Source organism: Acomys russatus, chromosome 28 (assembly GCF_903995435.1).
Source record: "Acomys russatus chromosome 28, mAcoRus1.1, whole genome shotgun sequence".
Taxonomy (NCBI): Eukaryota; Metazoa; Chordata; class Mammalia; order Rodentia; family Muridae; genus Acomys; species Acomys russatus.
This window is the reverse complement of record NC_067164.1, coordinates 28806760-28831528: the sequence shown is the minus strand read 5'-3', so window position 1 is coordinate 28831528 and position 24769 is coordinate 28806760. Positions and strand designations below refer to the sequence as shown.

General features: G+C 42.0%; 1 protein-coding gene across 1 annotated transcript in view; it reads right to left on the bottom strand.

Moving 5' to 3' along the window:
- Positions 1 to 24769, bottom strand: part of Grip1 (glutamate receptor interacting protein 1) — a 361954-nt gene that overhangs the window by 89097 nt on the left and 248088 nt on the right. Inside the window, exons 6-7 of the mRNA XM_051170528.1 lie at positions 3563 to 3878; positions 1364 to 1533 (exon numbers count right to left, since the gene is read on the bottom strand). Coding sequence (XP_051026485.1) covers positions 1364 to 1533; positions 3563 to 3878 — 486 coding nt within the window. The remainder of the gene's footprint in view (positions 1 to 1363; positions 1534 to 3562; positions 3879 to 24769) is intronic.

Here is a 24769-nt window from a genome sequence, read left to right as displayed (position 1 = left end):
CAGGAAGGACCCGGGGGGCTTTGGTTGAGGCTGTGTGCATCCCACTAGCCTCAGCATGCTCCTCGGTGTCTCAATTCAACTGTGCTGATTTCCAACCCCGACCTGCCTGAGTTGCATCATTTCCCCACTCCAATGTGTCAAATTAAAATCTGATAAGGGCAGCGCTGAACTAGAGATTATCATTAGCTCCAGGGCTGTCTAAGTGCCGTTTAATTAAAAAGGTTGTATCCAGCTGACTCATTTGGTATGAAAATTATTTTGTCCCTAGCTTTTTTTCTCCCCCTGTAGAGAAGTGCAGCGCCTTTTAGAAGGTGAGAAACACAATATGTGACCTTCCCACAAGCAAAATTCCAATGCTAGAAAATCTGGGCTGTCGCTAATTGTAAGAAAGCCTCTGCTCCTCTTTCAGGCTATTGGGCCAACAGTAGGAAGGCCTCCTGCTTCCAAGATTGGAAAGGGGGTGGGAGCATGCAGTTTAAGAAATAGGTGGGAAATGGAATTGGAACAAAGACTCTACCAGACACTCAGACTTCCCTGGATTCGTGCATCAAAGTCTTGCATTTGTACTAGGTTTTGTTTAAGATGCCCAAGTGGGTAGTTTTATACATTGAGAAACTCTCTGTGCACCTCAAGACAGTGGGAATGCACATTTCCTCAGCTGACTCTGTTTATTTCAATGTGTCAGCCATTCTCATTCTCCCTGGCATGAGGTTTGGCCCGGAAGTGTGTTCTTTATACTGGGGGCATGGGGATAAATATTCCAGCAAATAGACAAAAGCACTGAAATCAACCTTTCATGTAATAGCCAGTCTCAGATGAATATTTAATGCATCTGCTATTAATATGAATTTGTTTTGTTTTATTTTATTTTAGGACAGTAAAGCGATTTAATTCAGAGACTTTGATGATGACGGGAAAGAACTAAAAAGGTTAATGCTATCTGATGTCCGGGCTCCCTCACTGCAAAGCCTGCTTTTGTTTTTCTTATGTGTGTGTGTGGGGAGGGGAGGAGTTTAATGCTTGTTTTCATTGTCCTTTAGAGAGATTCAAAATTCCTTGTGACCGTCATGAAGTCAAATCATCTTCCTTCTCACAAGACTCTATTTATAGCAAAGTTTAAGCGAGCAAACAGACAAAACAAATCAAATAGTTCTAGTCTAAAAGTTTGATTTCAGGGGTTCTTTCTTCTGTTTTGGGGTGTCCAGTAACTATACATGCTTGTAAGAGGGGACTCTGAAGATGAGAAAGGGTAAACAAGGCTAAGCTGGTGATCTGATAAAGGCGCTTGACTCTTAACACCCTGGAGGAAGACAACTGCAAGAGCAAGAGAGAGAGAGAGAAGGATCTAGAAGGTGCTTCTCACCATGCTCAGGTCCCTTCAGGGCCAGGCGGGTCTGGTGGTGTGGAAGAATCTCCAGCTTGACCTGGTCAGTGGTGTTGGCCAGGAACTGGGTCGCTTCCGCGAGTGTACAGTACTCCATGCTGGTGCCGTCGATGGACAGGATGTGGTCTCCCACATGGAGCGCACCACATCTACAGAGAGGAGAAACAGAGTCATCAGAGATCTGTCTCTTCCGAATGAGACTTGTCATGTTCTTCAAAGTTGGAGTTTTATGCAATTATCATTTGCTTAAAAAAACTAAAGTTAATGGAAGATATGACCTGTTATATTTTAGGCATATTGGGTCTGTATCGGGATGTAAAGTCTAGCAGAAAATGTGAAGGGCTGATTTTCATATTCTCTTGTCCTGAGATATATTTTGTCCTTAAACATTTTGGGATGGGGATGCTAAACATTAAGGGAAGAGGGCAAGAGGGTGTGAAGAAGAGATTTTTTTCTCTATGATTTTGTTCTCTTGACTTTTTTCTTTTAGGTTCTTCTATCACAACTGAAGGGCCACAGAGGCAGCACACAATTGTGAGCTGTCAGTCACTCAAGAGTTTTTAAGATGTGGCTCGCTGAACTTGCCTAGGGTCCTATGTCTGATGACAATGAAGAGGTTCAGTTACTGTCGCCTTGCCATCTTTTAGTGGAGGCGTCCAGTTTAGTAGTTTTTATTATGGGGCTCGGTTTTGTTCATCTGAAGTCAAACACTCATTAGCATAGAATAGACATCACATAGAAGTTAAGAGTAACCCAACCAGGTTTACATGAGGAGCAGAGGGAGCTAGGGGCAGGGGTCTGGCTGCTACACCTTGCTGAACTCGAGACTTTGGCTGGTTAACTGGACAAATTGAGAAAAGCAGTCAGCACCAAATATACCAGTCAAATGGATAGCTCCTTAAACTGGTCACCCATTGCAGAATGGGACAACACAAAAGTGAAGCACACTGAGACAGAGCATCCTGTACCACTGAGCTGGAAAATGCCCCTGCATCAGTGGCTACCTCTGCATCGGTGGCCGCCTCTGTATCACTGGCTGCCTCTGCATCAGTGGCCACCTGTGCATTGGTAGCCACCTCTGCATCAGTGGCCATTTCTGCAACGGTGGCCGCCTCTGCATTGGTGGCCACTCTGCATCAGTGGCCACCTCCACATCAGTGGCCACCTCTGCATCAGCCATCTCTGCATCAGTGACCGCCTCTGTATCCGTGGCCGCTTCTGCATCAGCTGCCTCTGCATCAGTGGCCATCTCTGCATCAGTGGCTGCCACTGCATCAGTGGCTGCCTCTGCATCAGTGGCTGCATAGATTGAGGCAAACAATGGAGCTGTGGACACAAGGCAGCCCAAGCCAAAGGGATGAGGAGGAGGGAAAAGAGGCTGAAAACATACAGAGTAGAATAACTGAGGTACATCTGAGGATTTCCATAGTGAGAATCTACTTATCAAGCCAAAATCATGTCAAGGCACCTCTTCTGCCTGGAAACAGTGTTCCATGCTGATTCACACAGGGGGTTTTGGATGAGGGAAGTGGGTTTTTTTTTTTTAAACTAGGAGTTGTAAAAACAACTTATGTGAAAAATCAGTCTTTTATCTCTTCCATGTTTAACCATAACAATGTAAAAATATAAATCAGAAAAATGAATTCCATTTTTATCATGACATTATAACAATGTTTAAGAGACCCTTGACTGAAGGTTGGGTGAAACCATTAAGATTAACAAACTATGACAGTATCAGGCTTGTCTTTAAAACTCACATTATTTTAAGAATATTGTATTATCTACTTTTCCAAGAAGGAGTAATATTTTCTGATAGCAGGATTTAATTGTTAACGATGCAGAAAAACCCATGCGCTCTCTGAATAGGACTCACTAAAGATCAGTTCCTTTACCCTACTTCAAGAACAGGAGCTTGTTTTGCTGAGGGACACAGTGAGTAAATGTGTTCATTTGTTTGTTATTTCACTGATAAAGGCCAGGCTAAATGTCTGGATGAAGAGACATTTCATCATGGAGTGGCTGACCAGAGAGATACAATGTTATGCTCCAAACAATAAATAAGTGTACATATTATATGTGTAGATATTACAATTTTTAAGCACACACACTGTGCTGAGAAGGTACAATTTTTAAGCACACACACTGTGCTGAGAAGCAGACACTTGCTGTGACACTCACCTGTCTGCTATGCTTGCAGATTTAATTTTGTCTATGACGATGACCTGTTTGTTACAGCACACAGAGGTAGTTAGGGCAACCCCAAGGCTGGCACCAGGAGTTTTGGCAACTTCAACTAGCAGTGGCCCGGATGCTGTTGCCACGGAATCTGTTAAAGAATGCATTTTAGGAAACAACAAAAGATAAAACCAGTAAACAAACAAAAAGATAAAGGATTTGACGCTAGCTTGATACTTCATATTTTTCTGTGTTATATCCCCAGAGCCGGAGGGCACCTTCTTCGTCCAGCTGCCATTATATGTGCACACGCCAATCTCTGAAATTGGATTTCAGTCTTTATGCCAGTTAAGATAACATCTCATAGATCATTTTGCTTTCTATACTGCTTGGAATAGCCCCTGGAATATCTTAGATTTTCTTTAAAACCAATTAATTCAATATGTAACCAGCATTTATTATGTTTGCACATATGTATGTGCATTGACTCATGGGGGGCGGTCGATGGATAAATAGACAATAGATTGATAGATGGGGTAGATGGAGAAAGGATGGATAGAAGAGAGAAAATGGGGGATAGAGTTAGATAGAGATAGATATATAGAGTATAGACAGATAGATAGATGACATAGAAATATAGAGATACATAGACAATATAGGTAGATAATATACCTAAATTGTCAAATAGTAGGCAAACTGGGTGTCATTTATAAACACATAGGACCTGAGTTAGGCTGGACTCCCTATCAGGAGTGACTTTGTACTTGCTTAATTTTGGGCTTAAAAAACTATTTCAACTCCTACTTATCTTTGGAAAAATGGTATGAACATCAAAACCTCTGGGTAGCTGTTTCTAGCTCATGGTCTGGTATGGTACTTTTCACATGTGCTCCCACAACCAGCACTATTCCTCCTGCTGTGGCCCACACCTCCCTGTCTGTGGTGATCACATGCTTCTCTCTGTCCATTGCCTGACTAAGCTTATTCTAAAGGCAGATTCTATGTCTTGCCAATCACCATGTTCTCAGGGCCCACCATGGTAAATAGGACCAGGATGTACACGGTTAGAAGCTACTCAATTAATAAACAAGTAAAGTATCTTTGATGCCATCCTTTAGTTCCATTGCTCAGGAGGCAGAGGCAGGTCTCCGATTTCAAGGACAGCCTGGTCTACAGAGTGAATTGCAGACCATCCAGGGATATATACTGAAATTTCCCATCCCCAATCAGAGTATTTGGTCCTCTTTCAAGCACAGAAGGGGATAGGGTCATATTGAAAAGAGACCTAGAAATAGAATTTAAAATGTCTGCATTTAATGATTTTTTTGCAATATTTAGATCATGGAACCTTATACAAGTTATTAAAACTTCCTAAGCCTGACAGTATAGCTGGTGTTTGCTATTTTGTGGGTTCCTTTTATCTTCTACCCTTTTTCACCATTATTAATGCCTTAACACTAGATAGGACCAAAAAAAAAAAAAAAAAAAAAAAAGGATAGAAGGGAAAGGGGTGAAGTTATTGTGATATTACTTCCTGCTGATTAGGGGGTGTTGAGTTCCTTGGGACAAGCTTGACATTCTCTGTAAACATATCTAACTTCTTCTCATTTATTTGAACATGACTACATGACAGAAACCAACCACCAACCAGCCACCATCAGCCACACCACCTCTCAGGGCCCTAGCATTAATGTATCCTCTGAAAAGTTCCCAGAACTCTGTGTTTCTGTGGCTGAAGAACAGGTCCTAGGCACTGACTCATAACACTGGAAGGTTTGTGTGTGACAGCTGTCTTCAGTGTGAGATAAAATAAGGTATCTCTTAAAAATCAGGGGAAGACCCATGCCAACAGCATTCAGATCCCATTTGAAAGGCATCTTAGTTTCCTTTGATGCTGATATGGCAAAATACTTCGACAAAATCAATTTAAGGGATAAAGTGCTTACTTGAACTCACAGTTTAAAGTCAAAGTGACAGGAGTTCACATTACATTCCTAGTCAGCAGTAGAGAGCAACAGATGCACAGTGCAGCTAAGCTCCTTTTCTCAAATCACAGTCTAGGATACCAGCCAGGGAAAGGTGCCACCCAGAGTGGACAGTAGGCAATCTCTTTCTTCAACCTCATCATTGACCAATGCATCCTCGAACAGAATAATTTTGGAGGTAGAGACTGATGTTATACATGGTTGCAACAACATGGATTTTGAGTCATCAAGGTTGACTTGCCTATGCTTGATGCTGAGTGTCATATACATCAGTACCAGAGACTAACACTGACCTCATGATATGACCACAATGACTAGCCAGATACTTGGTGGGAGTTTTACTGAATTGGACCACTTTTATCATTGAAAAAACAGTGGGTTGTCCTTTCTGGGTTAGATATTTATTCTGGTTATATATTTATCTTTTTTGAACATGATTCTTCTGTCTAAGCTACCATCCATGGTCAGTTATTGTCTTAATAACAAATACACCCCAAGATAATATATTTTAATGCATTGTCAACTAGGGAGTGGAGCTGTTTGAAAGGATTATAAGGATTAGGGGTGTGGTCTTTTTGGAGTAGGTGTGGCCTTGTTGGGGAAATGAGGATTATCTCAGTGACTGTTGACTGTTCTCGTCCCTGGCTGCCTGCCACCACACTCCCCTTCATGATTAAATTGGACTAACCCTCTGAAAGTGTAAGCAAACCCTCATGTTTATGGAATTTACTGGTCTTACCATGTTTTTTTTTTGTTGTTGTTGTTTGTTTCTGTTTTTAACCACACTGAAGCAACTGGCTTGACAGTGCTGGAATGACCATTGCATTCCAACTGTGTCACCAATGACTTGACAATAGCATGGGGGGTTGGGGCAGAGTTTTCCAGAAGGATGTATAAACTTTGATTCGAGGTCTAATACACACCACCGTTTCCCTTGTATCCTGGATTCATGAGGAGGAAATTGGAATTGTGCAGGGTGACTCAATAGAAGAAAATTGTTTTCTGTTCCTGCAATGTTATGCTCTGCTGACCTAGAAGTTCTGGTTCTAGAGGAAGAAGTGAGTGTTTTTTGCTAGAGGGCATAGGTGTGACTAGATGCTAAGGCTTCACCCATGTTTACATGGGGCTCCTGTTATCCTACAAGTCACAATTGCTGGGAAAGAAGTTGAATGTTAGCACGGGTGATTGATCCAGACTACCAGAGGAAAATAGAACTGTTTCTCTACAATGGAAGTAAGGAAGAGGATGTCTGGAGTGTAGAAGATCCTTTAGTGCATTTCTCTGTCAACTATGTCCTGTGATTGAGGTCAGTGGAAACCTACAACAATCCAATTCAGACCCAGACCCAATGGTTGGGACATTTCAGGAATGAGGGCATGTACAACTTCTCTAGGTTGCTGAGGTGCTTGGCCAAAGGTAGAGGAACTATAGAATGGGTAGTAGAGGAAAGTGGTTACAAATACTATCTAAGGCCACATGACAATGTATAGAAATGAAGATGCAATTGCCACAGGAATTTCTGCCCTATTTTTTTTTAAAGAATATGTTTGTGCGTACACTTACATATATCTTCCCTTCCTCTATTTTTTTTTTTTATCATATCATGTAACATTTATTGAGACAATATTAGGGCTTAGCTGTTGACGCTATTTTTTTATTCTATTTTACTTTGGTTTCTTATTCCTCTATCTCTTTTCTCTACCCCTTATCCCTCCTAAAACCTACCAACCCCCAACACTAAGTAGGAGAGAAAGAAGGCTAGTAGGGAGGGGGGGTGGAGTTCACTTTACTGCTTCTGGCTGGTTAGGGTTGTTGGGTTCTTTCAGTCAAACAACAGCAACAGCCTTCTTCCTTCTCCAACTGTCTCCTAGAAGCACCCCTTCCCCCTAGCATCTCTTGATGTGTGCTTTTTCTCTGTCTGGGCTCTCGTATTTATACCCTCTCCAAGTCCTCAGAATCCAACTAACTGCAGCTGGCAAAGACCACACTCCTCTCTGAGTCATGTAAGTCTGCTATCAGCTGTGTGCAAACTAAAAGCAGCTCCATAGCTTACACTTGGGATTAAAAAAAAACCTGTTTACATAACATAATTGGGTTTTAAAAGAAACCAAAACTTCTACTACAGTTGGCTCTTGCAAATCTGTATTATCATATTTTGTTACGGAGCACTAAAAGAATAAGCGTCCCTTGGAGTACTGTGCCACCTATTCTGGGAAGTGAAGTAGCATGTTTATTTTTGCATATTGTAGTTATACCATGCATCATGCTTATATTTTCTTCAAACTTGATACAAGCCAGAGTCATCTGATAAGGGAAAGCCCCATCAGATTGCCTGCAGACAAGTCTATAGGGCATTTCCCTGATTGGTGACTGATGTAGGAAGGTCTAGCTCCACTGGTGGCAGTGCCATCCATGGACAGGGAGTCGTAGGTGGTGTGAGAAAGCAGGCTGAGCAAGTCCATGGGGGAGAAAGTCCATAAACAGCATTTTTCATGGCCTCTGCTTTAGTTCCTGCCTCCTGGTGGCTGGCTGCTTTGAGCACCTGCCTTGATTTCCCTTCATGATAGACTCTAACCTGTAAGCTGAAATAACCCCTTTTCCTTGCCCAAGCTGCTTTTGGTCATGATGTTTTATCACAGCAACATCAACCAACTAAAATCTCACGTTAGGTGGAATTATGAAGCGGTTACTACTTTCATCTGAAAATTAAGCGTGACATAAGGAAATATGACTGATGGTCAAGTTGATGAGGGGTGGGCTTACTCTTGGTTAATCTTGGTTGGCAGCCTAAGAGGTAGGTTGCTGGTACATCTGTGAAGAATTTTCTTAGTGAGAAGCCCATGTAAAATGCAGACAGTACCTTTGGGTAGCATCCCAGATGAAAGCCTGAGGGGAAAGCCTTGTACTTGGCTTTGTTGCTTCACATCTCACTTGGTGAGTTCATTACCTACCCTGTGGCTACTGCTACTGTGGCTGTATTTTTTCCAGTGTTGTTAGAATCCAGCTTTGTCAGGCTTCCAAGGCAGATCAATGGGAAATCAGTGTCTGGCTCTCCAGGGATTCTTACAGTGCCTGACTAGGACTATTGAGGCATCCAGCCCCGTGAACTGAGCAGCCTTTCCAGTGTGAAGGCGGTCATTGCTGGACTACCCTGAATGTATCACTGAAGCTAGTCTAACAAATTTCCCTTAAATATAATTCATACTATTGATTTTGTTCCTTTAGAGAATCGTGAATAATACACAAGGCTCCTTGTATGCACTACTTTACTAAATGACCAACAATATTGAAACAACTTAGTACTGAAAAGGTGAAGATTTCTGTTCCTCAGGGCCAGCTCCTGTCTCTGCCATTTCAGGATTCATTAATAACAGATTGGATGAGGCAGTGGCCTTACTTTACCAATGTAGCTCTTTGGTTCTGAGGTATTATGCTATTTACACAGGCCCTGTTGTTACTCTGTTCCTGAATCACACTCTACTGAGGTAGCTACCTTGGACTAACAACACTGGTCTCCTGACATCATGTTGAGCTATAATCTAGGTTTTAAAGAATCATATTGTAGAATGATCAATTATTATTTATCAAACCAATTCCTTAGCTCTGAGTGGGTTTGAAAGAAATGGGTCTCTGGGATGGTGATCACTTATGTTTTTCCTTCTGGCCTTGCTGTACCTGATTATAAATTTATTTTGTTTTAGAAATGAAAGCAATGAGGCTTTCATGTTATTTATTACTTAATCTGTTAATTTTTCCACTTGGTGATACAGTGGAAAATTTCACAACATAAAATGTTTTATGAACAAATTTATTTAAAATATTACAGAAAATTACTTTAAACTGTGTATAGATGAATCATAAATTAATTTATTGCTTATGCTTGGGTCTGGTCTCTCTACAACTTTACTACATATATGCAAATGACTTAAAGTGAGAAAAGATTCGTATTGAACACATTCTTCATCTTGCTAGAAGTATTTTGGATAATGGACACTTTCAGACACAGCCTCTTTCATGATTAACTATCATTTTTTAAAAGGTCCCTCAGGAAGTAAAATTCCTTATAATCATTTTTATTAGTATTTATTAGTATTAGCCTACAGATGTGTCAAAATATTGATAGTCATATCCTTGTATGGTTCTAATGTTTTAATTATAATAAAGACTAAACTTAGTTGTTGTTCTTTTTAAAGAAAGAAATGGTAGGAACAGGGATGGCACATAGCTGAGGCAGATGATGACAGGTCCTTTGCCACCATTAATTTAGAGGTGAAGGAAAGCACATCACAGCTACCCTCCCATACTTCGGTGATTGGAAAGTGGAACAAAGGTGTCCCCTCACTGAGTATTCTGGTTAAGGATATACAGCTATATGCAGTATTTCCACTTGAGAGACATCAGTGCAGGGGCAAGGACTCTCTTTTAAAGTAGAATGCTTTCAAATTCTGAGCTGAGAAATGGAAATTTAATTTGAGGGAATGGGCATTTTGGTTCAGGGGTGGTGGCCAAGAGCGTGGTCCTCGGGGTACTAGCCATGCGGCTGCAGCTACTGACTGCAGAAGACTCATCTTTTTTTTTTATTCCTAGTTTTAGGGGTTATCTATAAAAGCAACAAATCTATATAGCAACCGTGATGTTACACAAGTCAGAGGCTTCTGGTCAGGCAGAGAAAACCAAGGAAGGCTGGGAACTAACTTGACAAAGACACTTAATAGCTAGAATGAAACTCTGAACCTTTTACCAATGAGAAGAGACGTACTGCTGAACGTAAGTGGGATTCTAGACAACCGATGTTTGTGGAGACGGATGCAAATACCTCAGGATTAAGTTTTTCCTATGGCCCTAGAACCCTGAGTGAATAGTTTGAGGATGGTATCCAATCTTCAGACATACACCCCATAATATGACGTTGTCACATTAAGTGATTTTCAGATCAGAGCTGTAACTTCCTAAGGGATCATATCAAAATGGAATTTTTACGTGTGTAGAAAAAGAATGGTGAGGAGAGGAGCATATAGATCCTACAAAAAGATGGCAGGAACTAGTGACAGCAGCTTGATGAGCCTGCTCCTCTCTCCCTGTGGTGGACCATAATTTTACTTGCCATGGTCACTACTAAATTGACTTGCCCAACATGCATCTCTGCCAAGTTCTTCTGCCATGTAGAATGGTTCTTCACCATGTCATAAACAGGCTAATTCCATGTCCCAGTATGACAGGGGGAGTTTATCCACTCCCTTACTTCTCCTGACTTGTTTGTTCCCAAGATGGCACCCATCATTCTCCATCATACAAGGCTAAACCCAGGAGTCACTTCCCGAGCACAATTTCTCTACTGTCTTTTTTTTTCCCCCCGAGACAGGGTTTCTCCGTGTAGCCTTGGTCATCCTGGACTCACTTTGTAGACCAGGCTGGCCTCGAACTCACAATGATCCGCCTGCCTCTGCCTCCCGAGTGCTGGGATTAAAGGCGTGCGCCATCTACTGTCTTAACTAAGTCATCCTGAATCTACTTTTGAAATAACGCTCAACTTCACTTTTTTTCACCTTCTTCATTCATGCTTCCCGACTCAAGATGACCTTTCAAGCATGGTATTTTAGCCCTACATTTGAAACCTTTCTGCAGGGAAGAACGTGTGGACCTCTGTGACTTGGATGCTGCACGTGACTTCAGTCTTATTTTCCACCATCCCGATCTTGTTCTCTACCTTCCAGGACCTGTCTGCACTTTCCACTCTTCACAACTATCGTGAGTCCTTATATGCCATAATAATAAACATTCTTGTTCTTCTCCCTACCTAGGATATCCCAACTCTCACCTGGTGCATCTTTCCCCCACTTCCTTTCCTGCCTGGATCTGCAAACTTGTGCCATCTGCCCGCCCCACACTTTAGTAGAGCCATATGTTTTTCTTTTGCAACAAGTTTAGTATATACTATTCAACAGTTGTCTTCTGGGTTGCTCTTAATCAATGGCTCCATACGGTGTATGCATCTGGAAACTCCTATTTTTCCATTCATAATAGGAACTCCCCAATGTCTACAAGGCAAGCTGAAACGTGATAGGTGCCCACCAATATGTATCACTGAAATGCAAAGAATGTTTTTTTATTACTGACTTTAGGCACAGGGCCATGGGTCCTGCTGATACAGAAGTTGTATTTGGGATCATGGTACTCCACACCTGAAACTCTTTGATGTCTATTCTTGCAACAGTGAGTACCCACACATGCATGACACTAATGATAAGGAGGGATTTTTAATTTAACTTCGAAGTGCGCACAAAGGATTCCAAGAGCCACCTCATAACATAGGGCTGTGAACCACATGATTTTATCCAATAGCTTAAGAATTGATGCATAATCTCTTGAAGGGCAGTAGCTCCATTTCCTTCTAGAGGAAAGGGACACTAAAGCAACTGGAAAAAGTTGAGTAAGTATGTCATCTGCGGGATCATGAACTCTTAACATAGACCAGCATTACATGGGGATTACTTAAAGGCCCTTAAAGGAATGAAGAGGTGTGAATACAGTGGAGGTCTGAGAAAAGCACTGACCCATGGAGAATCCCACCAACAAGCATGGCTACAACTTGTTTTTACCAATTAACCATGGGAGGTGCCAAGGGAATGGCAGTGATGCCTGAACAAGAGGGGCTGGTATGGTTAGTTTGAGCTGAACAGATGAGCCTAATGTTTCTCAGTTGATTTTATTCTAGTAGGCTCTAAAAGAACAACTATTTTACCAAGTACCACTTCCCAGGATTACACATGTGGAAGTCACTTTCTGCATCACAGAAGGGGATCTACAAGTGTTAGTGCCTTAATTGATCATTAGCCTTTTCTGGTGATTGCTTTCCATAATAAATGTTTCCCCCACAAAATCATTAAAATGCTGACTACCTTATGGCACTAAGCCTATTTCCTTCGATGCCACCCAATTTCATTCTCACAGGCCCTTCTGAGAAGTGGGGACTCCGGAGGGCTGGCTGCATGCCAAGATAGCTAACAAGATGCAGGGGAGAAATAGGAACCAGTGAACAGGGTGGAAGAATGAGCTCCTATTATTTAAGAAAGTACAAGAGGAAAAATGGAGTGTGTCAACAGAAGAAAAAGAGACAGAAGAGAACACGCGAAGAAACAATCGAGAACGGAGCCACAGACAGATGATTAGTTTATTCTGCTGTAGTGAAGCACAGTTGGGGGAAAATGGATCATGTAGACATACATTATTCATGGTTAAAGACTTCTCAGTCATTAAGATATTTGTACCAGGATTGAAGCTTTTGCACACTGTGCTGATTTATGGGCTACAAAATTACTTGAGCTACGCCAAGGACTGTTTGTATGGGAAACATTCTGGTTTTTGTTGTTGTTGTTTGTTTGTTTGTTAATCAGTTTCCCCACTTCTGAGCCCTGCATCTCAATAAGAGCAAGTCCTGATTACAGCTTCCTTGGCAGAGCAGAAAGTCTGAATATGCCAAGTTAGCATTATCTGCCTTATATTCTTTCAGATAGAAATACCACCAAATACTTATTGGTTGAAAGTATATTTTTATTAATGATATGCTATGAAAATAATGCCTGTAATAATTCCAACTATTTTCAGCCCAGTGAAACTCCAATAAAATGTTAAGTTGTTAATCTATATGTACGTAAGTTTGAAGATGTGCTTGCTTATGTGTGAGTGCCAGTGTGGCAGCCACAGGTCAGTGTCAGGTGCCCTCTATCATTCTCCACCACTTTTTTTTTTTTGAGACAGTCTCTTAAAGACTCTCACTGACTTGGCTATCCTGGCTGGCCAACAGCACACCAGGCTCTGCCTGATGTATTTGTGCCTCCTCTCTTGCCCAGTGCCCAGGCAACAGAATTGCTATCACCACACCCTAGACTAAGTGGTTCCTGTGAAAGACTGACCACAGCAACCATGTGGAGTGACTAGAATTCTCATTGCCCCTGTGGAAGGTAAACTCATGCACTCTCTTTGGAGGCTGTCTTAATTAATTTTCTATTGCTATAATAAGACACTATGGCCAAGGCAACTTATAAAATAAAGTATTTAATTTGGACTTATGGCTTCAGTGGTTTAGAGTCCATGATGGCAGAATAAAGACATAGCATCTGGATCAGCTAAGAACTCACATTTTGATCCATAAGAAGGAGGAGGGAGGGAGATATTGAGAGAGGGATGGAGAGAGGGACAGAGAAAGATAGACAGAGATACAAACAGAGACAGAGCAGCAGGGAAAGAGACAGAGAGGCTGGGAACGCAAGTCTTTTCACACCTCAAAGACCATCCACCCCCAGTAACACACCTCCTCCAACAAGACCACACCTCCTAATCCTTCCCAAGCAGTTCCACCAACTGGGGACCAAGCGTTCCCATATATGAGCCTATAGGGGCCATTCAAACCATCACAGAAGCCCTTTGCCATTATCTGTTAAAGGGAAGCACAAGCCTGCCTTACAGCAACCCTATTAATGAGTTCCCATAGAAATGTATATAAAAGCAAGAAAATGGAAATCACGTAAGCAGAAAAAAATAAATAAATTGTGAGTATACGTGCCTTGTGAAATACTATATGACAAAAAGAATAAATTATCAAAACCAAACCTTAGCAATATCAATCTCACACACATAATATTGAGGATAAGAAGCCAAGGTTGGGTTTATTTTTAAGTATAAAACTAAGCAAAGCTAGCATATTCTGTTAGAAGCCAGACTAATGGCCACCCTTGAGAGTGGAGAGTGACGAAAGTGGATAGCAGTGCACTTTTTGATGGTGATAATGTTCCAAATCTGAGTGTGATTACTTAGATGTGTTTGTTCAGTTTATGAAGATGTATCAAGTGGAAACTTGGGACTTGTGCCTTCCCTATGCTGTTGCCCATCAGTTAAAAGGTTTCAAAAATACCATAAGCACATATTTAAAAATTCAGCTACATCAAAATAGCAAGTACAGTTATTGTACCGTTGATGAAACTGCCGTGATAAACCCCACCATGGGGACTAAGATCGATCACCAGCCAAGCTTTACCCAAACTCAAGGCAGCCTCAGCTATGTTACAAATTTTACTGTCTTTGGACTCTAATCCAAGCACAATGAATGCTACAATCCTATGCTTTAACTTTCTGGAAAAACTAGGATTTAAGGTGAAGCTTATTTGAACATGGGAGGTGCACTCTGACCTAGTTTTCAAGCACTATATTTCTAGTAGACAATATAAAAGACATTAGCAATTAAAGAAACCTTTCAAATGGGGGCTGGGAAGATGGCCCGGTGAGTAAAGTGTTTTCTGTGCAAGCATTAAAACATGGGTTTGGATCCTCAGCTCCAACATTAAAGCCACGCAGCTTAGTGCGTGGTGATACACCACGTATCAGTTTGTATTTGCTTGATGACTAATTAGTTTTTCATGCACCTTTTGGTCCTTAGATTCTTGTCGGCCACTAACGTGTTCTTTGCTTTCTTTTGACTTTATCCTACGATATCTGACTTACTGGTTTGGGAAACTTATAAAACACCTGTTATAGAATTGGAGCATTGATGCAGAGGTTAAGAGCCCTTTCTCCTCTTCCAGAGGATCCAAGGGCCGTTCCCAGCAACTATATGGCAGTTTACAACCATCCTTAACTCCAGCTCTGTGAGCTCCAACGTCATCTTCTAGATTCCATGGGCACCAGGCACACACATCTCTCTCTCTCTCTCTCTCTCTCTCTCTCTCTCTCTCTCTCTCTCTCTCTCACACACACACACACACACACACACACACACACACAAGCAAAAACATTCGTACATATAAAATAAATAAATCTTAACAAATTTAAAGTGGGATTCCAAGTATGTGACAACAGGCATGGGTTTAGGGCTTTTTAATTACCCAATTTTTGTTACATGAATTTCTTAAAAAAAAAAAAAAAAAGAGGTCTTTGCTTCTATTATGTCATTATGTTTTTCCCTACAGTCTTTGATTTAACTTCACAGTTAGATAGCCCGTCTGGAGTTTATTTCATTTTAACCAAACAGGTATTTTTTTTTCTCCAGTTGCATTATTATGCTACCCAAGTCACTATCTGGTGAGTCATGTCTATATATCCGTTTCTGAGCATTTGTCTCCATTCACTGGTTTTCTCTTATGTCCGGACTACACTGTAGGGAGTGAGTGAAACCTTACTGTGTGTGTGTTATTTGGCTTGACTGCAGCCATGTCAAGGACCCCAGATGCCCCTCCCATGGGAACGGCAAAGCCTCTCTCAGACCCAATGTGAATGTTGACAATATGTTCAGAAAATGTCCACCATAGCTTTCCTCCCACCTCCTTGTGTAGTGGCCAGAAGACTGGCCTCCTATAGAGACTGCTACTGACACTAGCTCTACAGTCATATACCATAGCATCACCCCTTGTCCAGCTGGATGCACACTGGGTCCATCCCCCTGCTCAAATGCTTCTCCATTAGAGAGCCCGGACCACGGGGTTCTGGTTTTTCTGTGTCTGTGTGCCTGTCATCTCTTTGTTCCCTCTCACTGCCCTAGTTAGGTAACAACTCCTTAGAGCTGTGCAAGAACGGTGCTATAGCACCTTAATTTATTTAGCCTTTAAATAAATCTTGATACCTGACCTGATGGAGTCTATAGTTTTGCTGCTGTGGAGAAGGCCCCCACTTTTCTTGACCCTTTGTAGGGTCATGCTTTCTCGCAAATTTAGTTCAGTGTAAATTAGAGCTCAGAAACTAAGTGAGAAAGCTGAAACTCCCACCAAGGACAAGGAACAGGAAATAACCATATCCGGGCTTATATGACAGGTTTCAGAATTAATTTGACAGGCAGACATAGTTTTTGTAGACATTTACACATGCCTTTTTTGGAAAAGCAACGATAGGGCTCCTAACATAGGTTTGTAGGGCATCCGTACAGCTAAATGACAAAGACAAATTTAGCTTTAGAACAAAGGAAAAGAAAGGCAGCCTGCTAGCCTGGCCCCAGTGGATGAGGATGTGCTCAGTCCTGATGTGACTTGATGTGCTGGGGGGGGGGGTTGTTGTTGTTGGGGCTCCCCTTTTTATAAGAACAAGGGGATGGGGGATAGGGAAAGAGGGTGGGAGGGAGGGGCTGGAAGGAGAGGAGGGAAGGGGCTATGATCGAGATGTAAAGTGAATATATAAATTAAAAACAAATTTTTAAAAAGAGGAAAAGAGAGGCAGCCCATGACATTTTCTAAAGAGCTCCCTGAACTCAGGCGTGGGGATGTGCCATACTGTCAGATGCCATCGTGTCTCTCCTAGACATTCTAGATGTTTCATTTCCATTATCACTGCTAATGCAAAGACTTTAGGAGAAACTTTTCAGAGACATCAAGGGCATGCCTTCACGGGCTTTAGAGAGCGTAAACAGTCAAAGTGTTCCTTAAAGCTGTGGGAAAGTAGAAATATTTACCTCCAAAGTGCAAAATCCCTGCCCCAACTGCTAAAAGATTTGGCATGTTACCCAGAGCCCAGTTGTCACATTCTTTCAAAGCTCTGATTCCTTCTCAGGCTTAAGACAGAGGCCATCAGGTTTTCTGTAGCTGGATATGTGATCACACAGAGAACGGACAAGTCCCCACCAGGTTCTGCTGAGGCAGAGAAACTGCTATGTAAGAGTAAGCATCTGTCGGCCTGAAAATAGTTCTTAGTACTTAGGAAGCTCATCCTCCAAGACTGCAAAGGAAGGTCAGGTCCTCCAGGAAGAACTAATGGCTGGATGGCAGGTTGCAAGCTCTCTCTAGCAGCCTGAGCTACACAGGGTTGTATGAAGTCAGCATATGCTGCTTCTCTGAGAGCCAGATCTGAAATAAGAGAAAGGAGTAGCAACCACTTTACTATTGCCAAAGACAGTTTCCTCAGGAGCTGTGAGAGAGGTGTGTGTGTGTGTGTGTGTGTGTGTGTTGGCATATGTATATGGGTTAGAGGCGAGGAGAACCGGTGGGAATTGGTTCCTGCCTTCCATTATGTGGGTCCAAATGACTGAATTCAGATCACCAACTTTTATCTGCTGAGCCATTTAGCTGGCTGAACTTTGTCTCTTAAGGTAAGGGGCCTGGGGCTAGCTCATCAAGCTATACCGCCTTGCGTGTGAATTCTAAGGATTGGCCACTCTCCAGACTTGGATTAAAAGCACGTGCACAACTAAGATGTGAGTTCTGGGCCTTTATCGTAGGTCCTAATGTTTTACGTGGTAAATAATGCTGACTGAGTTGTTTTCCCCAAAATATACTTTAAAATATTTATCACATATTTATTTTTAAAAAATCTAATTATGGGTTAGATCCAATAAATGAACAACATGTAGTGCTTTGTTATCAAGAAAACAAAGAAAATCTTACTAGAGCAGAGGCATAAGAGGAATCCTTAGCTTGGGGTGGTGGGACACCTGGATAGAATCAGTAAGCCCACACTTGTTTAGAATCTTTATTTACTGGATCCTCGGTGCACACTTATTAATTATAAAGCATGTGAAACTTCCAATTATATAAAAATTGACCTATACTGGGCAGGGGTAGAAAATATGTTGAATTTCAGAATCAAATAAATTAAGATGGGCTGGGATGATGAATGGATATTAATTATTATTTAATGTTCCTTACATTTTAATGGTCAGTTATAGTCTGCAAAATGCTTTCACACATGTAATTTCATTCTCTTGCTCAACAAACCCCTCCTAGATCAGGCTGGGATCTATGTTGTGATAAGCCCCACAGGAATGCCCAGGGACCCATCTCCTTGATGATTCTAGATTGTATCAAGTTGGCAATTTGCACTAACAACCATGATTCCTACCTACTTGTCTTCCTCTTCTTCTCCTTCTCCTCCTCCTCCTCCTCCTCCTCCTTCTTCTTCTTCCTTTTCTTCCTTTCCCTCCTCCTCTTCTTCCTCTTCCTCCTCCTCCTCTTTCTCTTCTTCTTCTCTTCCTCTTCCTCCCCTCCTCCTCCTTTCGCTCCATCCTCCCTCTTCTGTGTTTCAGACAAGAATTCTACCACAGACTCACCTTCTTACTCATGATCATTCTTAGATACCTTATCTGTAGACAGGTTTATCATGTGATGAGGGGTAGGAATAACATGTTGCCTTAAGCTATGGGCTTGGTTTGAAGGAAGTTATTCATTACCATATGTGTTTGAAAAAGAGTTGGGCATGTAATAATTTTGCTTTTTGCTATCTCCATAGAGCCTTTGATGCCTTAGAAGAGTGGTTCTCAACCTCCCTAATCCCGCTGCCCTTTAATACAGTTACTCATGTTGTGGTGACCCCCAACCACAAAATCATTTTGTGGCTACTTCATAACTTTAATTTTGCTGCTGTTATAAATTGTAAATATCTGATATGAGGTCCCTGTGAAAGGATCTTTCAACTCCCACAAAGGGAGGGTACAACCCACAGGCTGAGAGCCACTGCTTTAGAAGCTTGTTATAAATGTGTTCCTACCTGTTCAGTGAGCTAGGTCTTCTCTAGGCATCTGTTTCTCAATCATGTTTAGCTATGAAGGGTATTTCAAAGTGATAAGATATTTTATTGCCTAGAAAATACATGACATTATCAGGTATATGACCACAATCTGAAACTGGGGCAATTATGAAATAATTCTAGAGTAAAATTTCCCCCAATTGGTATACATACAAGAATGAAGAGCCCACTAGTTTGCAATGATTTGTATGTGTTTCTTGCCATTGGTTGGTCCCAATGAAAGCTTGGGAGCCAATAAGGTGACCTGGAAGGTGATGAAACTTTGACAAGACGGAGCCTCATGGGAGATCTCTGAGCCCTTGAAACTGCCAGCCTCAGAAACGAACGCTAGTCATCTAATGTGAGTTCTCGCAAGAGGATTATAGGTTGGGGAAGCGGCTCAGGGGTAGAGCATTTGTCGAATGTGTGTGCATGAAGCTCTGGACTTGCCTACTGTAGATGGCACCATTGCCTGGGTGGGGACCCTGGACTGTGACAACAGAGCTGAGCAGCAGCTCGCATTCATTGCTCTCCATTCCTGGTTGAGGATGTGGTGTGGCCAGCCACTTCAAGCCTGTGCAGCTTCCATTTTCTGTGGAACCACACCCTTAGCTGTGAGTGATAATGTCGTAGTAATGGGGAAAATTAAGGACAGACAAACAGACAAGCAAGGGGAGTGAGCCGGGTGCTATCCTCTGGTTTCCGTTCTGGCAATGGATCAGCTATCTGCCTGCATGACGTTTTCAGTCAGTACACTCTTACCACAAGCCACACTAATAGACCTGGACTTACAGCTGCAAAACTGAGGTAAATCACCCTTTTTATTTCTCTTTTAAAGTATCACACTTCAGGTATTTCTTAATAGTAACAAATAGTCTAATATAACTACAATGCATATATTGTTCGTGCCCATAGAAATAAGGAGGGCGAGAGTTCTTACCAAAATTCAAGAGCTAACCAATGTTTCATTTTAAAATCCTCACTGGAACTGTGAGTTAATGACATTGTAAGAACTCATGCGTAAACACAGAAGTCTTTTCCTGGGCTCCTTTCTCCCTTCTTAGGTAAACTGGAGTCTACATTGCTGGGTTCTATGGTGATCTGGGCTGCAGGGCACTGCCTGAAAATCTGTAAAGATTTCTCTGGATATATTTAAGACATCGTGAGAGTAAAAACAAAAGAGGTGGGAGAATTCCAGGAAAGCCATTCCTCACTCCCCCAGACTCTGTAGATTTACCATAATTTAAATCAATAAAAATGCCACAATGACTAAGCACCAGTAGATGCTAATGAATTTACTGTCTCACTTTCTCCCTCTAACTCAGAACTTTCTGAGGCACTCAATGTTAAATATTGGATGCTTTGGGCTTTTTTTTTTTTTTTTTTTAAGTAGTGGGAGAGTATACATATTCAAAAAACGCACTTAGACCTAAACTATCATATTTTAATGGTCAAAATTCTACTTCTATTTGTAAATATCTCAGTAAGGTTTTTATTTTTGAAAGAACAATAAGTTAACATTACAGTACAAATTAACATTCTAAGTTTAGAAAACACACTGGCATGTCATAATACTTGTTCTGTTGCCTTCAAGACTTTTATCTGAAATCATTTGTTATTTTTCATGCATCTGCTACAATTTATATTACTCTGCTGTGGCTCCAATAGTAGAATTGTGAAGTCTTCCTGGGCTTAATCTTAAATTTAGCCCTATATGATTCACGCAACCTTGGCAGAGTAACTTTGGAAAAAGGAAAGGCGTGTGTTCCAGGCTACTGCAGCAATCGTGACTGCTAACACAACAGGATCCCTTGCACAAATGCGTACCAGTTCTCTCCTGCTTCATACCCTCGACTGCTATGGTGCTTATTTGATAATATGAAACAAAATCATCTTCACTTGGCCAAGAGAAAGGATGAACAGAAGCTGTGAAGCCATAAACATACAAGGCTTATTTACATCCCTCAGAAAACATAGTTAATGTTTGCACCTATGGGACACGGGGAGAGGTTGTCCCTCAGGGAAGCTATTGTGAAGAACAGAGAAGGGAGGGGCAAGAGGGAACGACACCGCTTCCCTGGCATCGCTAGTTCCATTTCCACATATGCTTCTGGTTGCTTAGTTTGAGAATGAGTTGAAGATTGCCCTTCCCAAGATTTTAGATCATCTACAGCGCTACGGACAAAAGTTTATAATCTGTAAGCGAGAACACCATATGCATCTACAAGTGGGACACCTGAAGCACACAATTATGAAAATTAAGTGACTTTTTTTCCCACAGGCAAAACGTTGAACATGCTTTCCAAATAATTTTCTCAGCTTGATTGGCCGAAATGAAGCATTTCTTAGGCCCTTTCTCTTCTTTCCTCAGTGTGCGAATTCTGTTGGAAAGGCTGCCTGCATTTCACTGAGATTTTATTTGGACAATAAGACCCTTGGAGCACTACACAAAATGGTCCACGATGATACACAAAATGGTCTTTTGCTGAGTGTGGTGGGACATGGCTTTAATCCCAGCACTGAGATGCAGAGGCAGGAGGATCTCTATGAGTTCATGGCTGTATAAGGAGTGTCAGGGCTACATCATAAGTCCCTGTCTTTAAAATCAACCAAACAACACCTCCCCCCCCCCCGACACACAAAAAAGAACCCAACCCCAAAGCAAAAGGAACCCAACTTTTACGGATCTCATCATAATGGTTAACAATGAAGAACTACCTGAGAAACTAGAGGTCTGAGAGCCATCCAAACAGGTCCCCTCAGGGGATGACATGTCACAGGTAGCAGCTATACTATGGCTTCATTCTTGTGAATGAAAGACACCTCCTCCTTCGTACTGTCTGAATTAGTGGGTGGCTTAGTAGTTTTCCTTTCGTAGCCTCTTGAGAGCCACAAATGTCAGGTGTGCTACAATGAGCTTCCAGTGAGCTGAACAGCGCAGTGCCATACTCAGCTTGTTCAAAGGACTGGTGCTTCCCCCAAGTCACAGCCGCAGGTGTCTAAGGTAGCCTTTACTGGCGCACACGCGCTTGAGGCTCTGGGGAAGGGAAGGTACATAATATGGCAGCCGGTGGGAACCGAGTAGGACTGAGACAACAACTTTACATTCTCCAAAGCAGCCACAGCTGTATCAAAGCAAAGCAGGGATCCTCAAAAGACCTCGTGGGGCACTTTGCTTCAACCAGTCAACAGCACAGGGGGTGCTTGAGTGGGGGTGGGGTGGGGTGGGAGGGGAGGGGGAAGGGAGAGGGGGAGGGGGAAGGGAGAGAGGGGAAGGAAGAGGGGGGAGGGGGACTTAATCTCAAAGGCACATGTCTGCTTCTATGTGTACTACGATTTTATAAAATAGGGTTCTAGATGTGGCCAGAGGCTTTCATTTACAGCTGAAGAAATACAGAAGAAATGGAGAAAAGAGAAATGGGGAAGACACTAGAAGAAGACAGGCAGAGAGGGCAGGTGAAAGAAGAAAAGACAGAATGAAGAATGATCTCCAATATGAATACAAACTGCTTGCTTAAGCCTTTCCTGGATTTCTTACTTCTACCTTCGGAGTTCTCCAGGGAAGATTAAATGTTTACTCTCAATTTAGACAAAACACAAGGGACGCGCTACTGTCAGCACTGCTCTCAAGCTGCCTTCATATAATTTATTTGGCAAATATTTAGTGTATGCAGCCTTTGTGTATGGTAGGCACATGCTGTACATACAATAGTGTTTATGTATGCTTATATACACATATAAATATAACATATGTATTTTCACCGTCCCTGACTTCATGGGGTTCTGCGTAGTTGGATTCTCTCACAGCCACCAAATTAGCATTATAGCTGTGTTAATAACCTTGAAGGAAAGGTAAGGTTCTCCAAGGGAAGAAGACAGGAGACCCAGTTTAGATGCTGATCAGGGGAAAGAAGTTTCTCAAGGGATGTGTCTGTTGGCTGAGACCTTAACGGGTATGTGCAAGCAGGGGGAAAGATGATGTATTTCTACACACATGGGAGTTAGAGAACAGTTTCTTAGGAGGAGAGTGTTTAGTGTAAAGAAAGAGCTTCCTGAAAGTCAAAGGGAAAGAGTAACTTGGAGACTGGAGGGGGAAGAGGTGATGGCAGTTCCAGAAACAGTGCCTTCTGGGATTTGTAGGCAAAGCATGGGGTGAGTTGTCGGCATTGGGGCGAGAGACAGGACTTGGTGTGTACTCTGTAAAGTTATTTAGGGACAAACTTTTGAGCTGGAGTGGCTTTTGGGGTGGAGGTAGACACAGAATGGAGAAGACCGCACATCTTATAGAGAGATGGGAAAGAGTGTGCCAGTGGTTGTGTGTAAAGCAAAAACTGAAGATGATCCCATGATCGGACAGAAGTAAGGTCCCTCTGTAAAGCTGTGTGAGTGAGAAAGGAGAACTTCAGTGTACCATAGAGGCAATCCTGGAGAAGGGGGAAGATAAGGGGAGAACGGCTGCAGGTTGGAGAGAAAGAGAGCTGTTCTAAACACAGATTTTCAGAATTATCTAACAAACGTGGCGTTGAAACTGCTCTGTTTGATTAAATTGCTTTATAAGAGAAATTTCTGGACACAGCCCGAGAAGCTTGAATTCTGGGCTTCTTATCTTCTTGAGCAAGTCATGGTTATTCTTCTAATCCCTCTGATGCTGACACTTGGGCTTATCTCTTTAAGTAAAAATGCAATGAGATCATTTTTATAAAGGATCCCGAGCATTACAGATAGTCTGTGTATGGAAGTCTCTGTTCCTGAAGTCTGCTAACAGCAGCATCTTCTTACAGAAATGCTGGAGTTGTGTGTGACTGGAGCATTTATAAACCTAGGCCAAAAGTTTCTTTTAAAAGCTAACTTAACTCTCCCCTTTCTTGTATCACAAGGCTCACAAAAGCAGTAACTCTAGCCCCAACATATTTGATATTTCTCAGCCTACAACTCTAACAGATGAGGATGAGCAGTGGGGATGAAAGACTCTTTGTTGACAAGGAAGAGAAGATTTGGAGCGTTTCAAGTATATGCCCACAAGAGCTCCATGAAGAATATGTGTGTAAACATGTACAATTTGACATGTGAATTTATCTAAAAATATGAGGCTGAAGAGCACACACTGCTCTCGCAATTTGGTTCCCTATTGCAGGGTATTTGTTCATGCTGTGAACCCCAAGATGGTGGTGTTTACTGAAACCAAAACCAAAACCAAAACCAAACCTACTTCTAGTTGTGGTGTGGCTCAGCCATATCACACATTTTTAATCCAAGTACTTTATGCTTGTAAACAGGATTATATAAAGTCAACCATAGGTCAAGAGTCAGAGCAAGCAACCAGTTGACAGGGAGTGAGCATAAGAAAAAAACAGAGAGAGCGAGAGGAAGTCTGATGGATGAATAGAGAGACACACAGGAAGTAGAAGGGGCATTCACTTAGAGGGTGTTTTGAGAAGGAGAGCTTCCTTTTCCTTCTGGGATGTCTGCTGAGGAGAAGATCAAATGGGTGTTTTCTCTGCTTCTCTGAGCTAGCATGCTTTCACCCCAGTGTCTGGCTTCCAAGTCTTTATTGGTTAAAGCAAACATTTGAGATTTCGTTTAAAAAAGATCAGTTCCCTACACATATGTCAGGTAGCTTACTGTCACCCATAACTCCCATTCCAGAGGCTCTGAAGCTGCAACACACACACACACACACACACACACACACACACACACACACACACACGGGGGCGGGGGTGGGGGTAGATGGTAGAGAGAGAGTGAG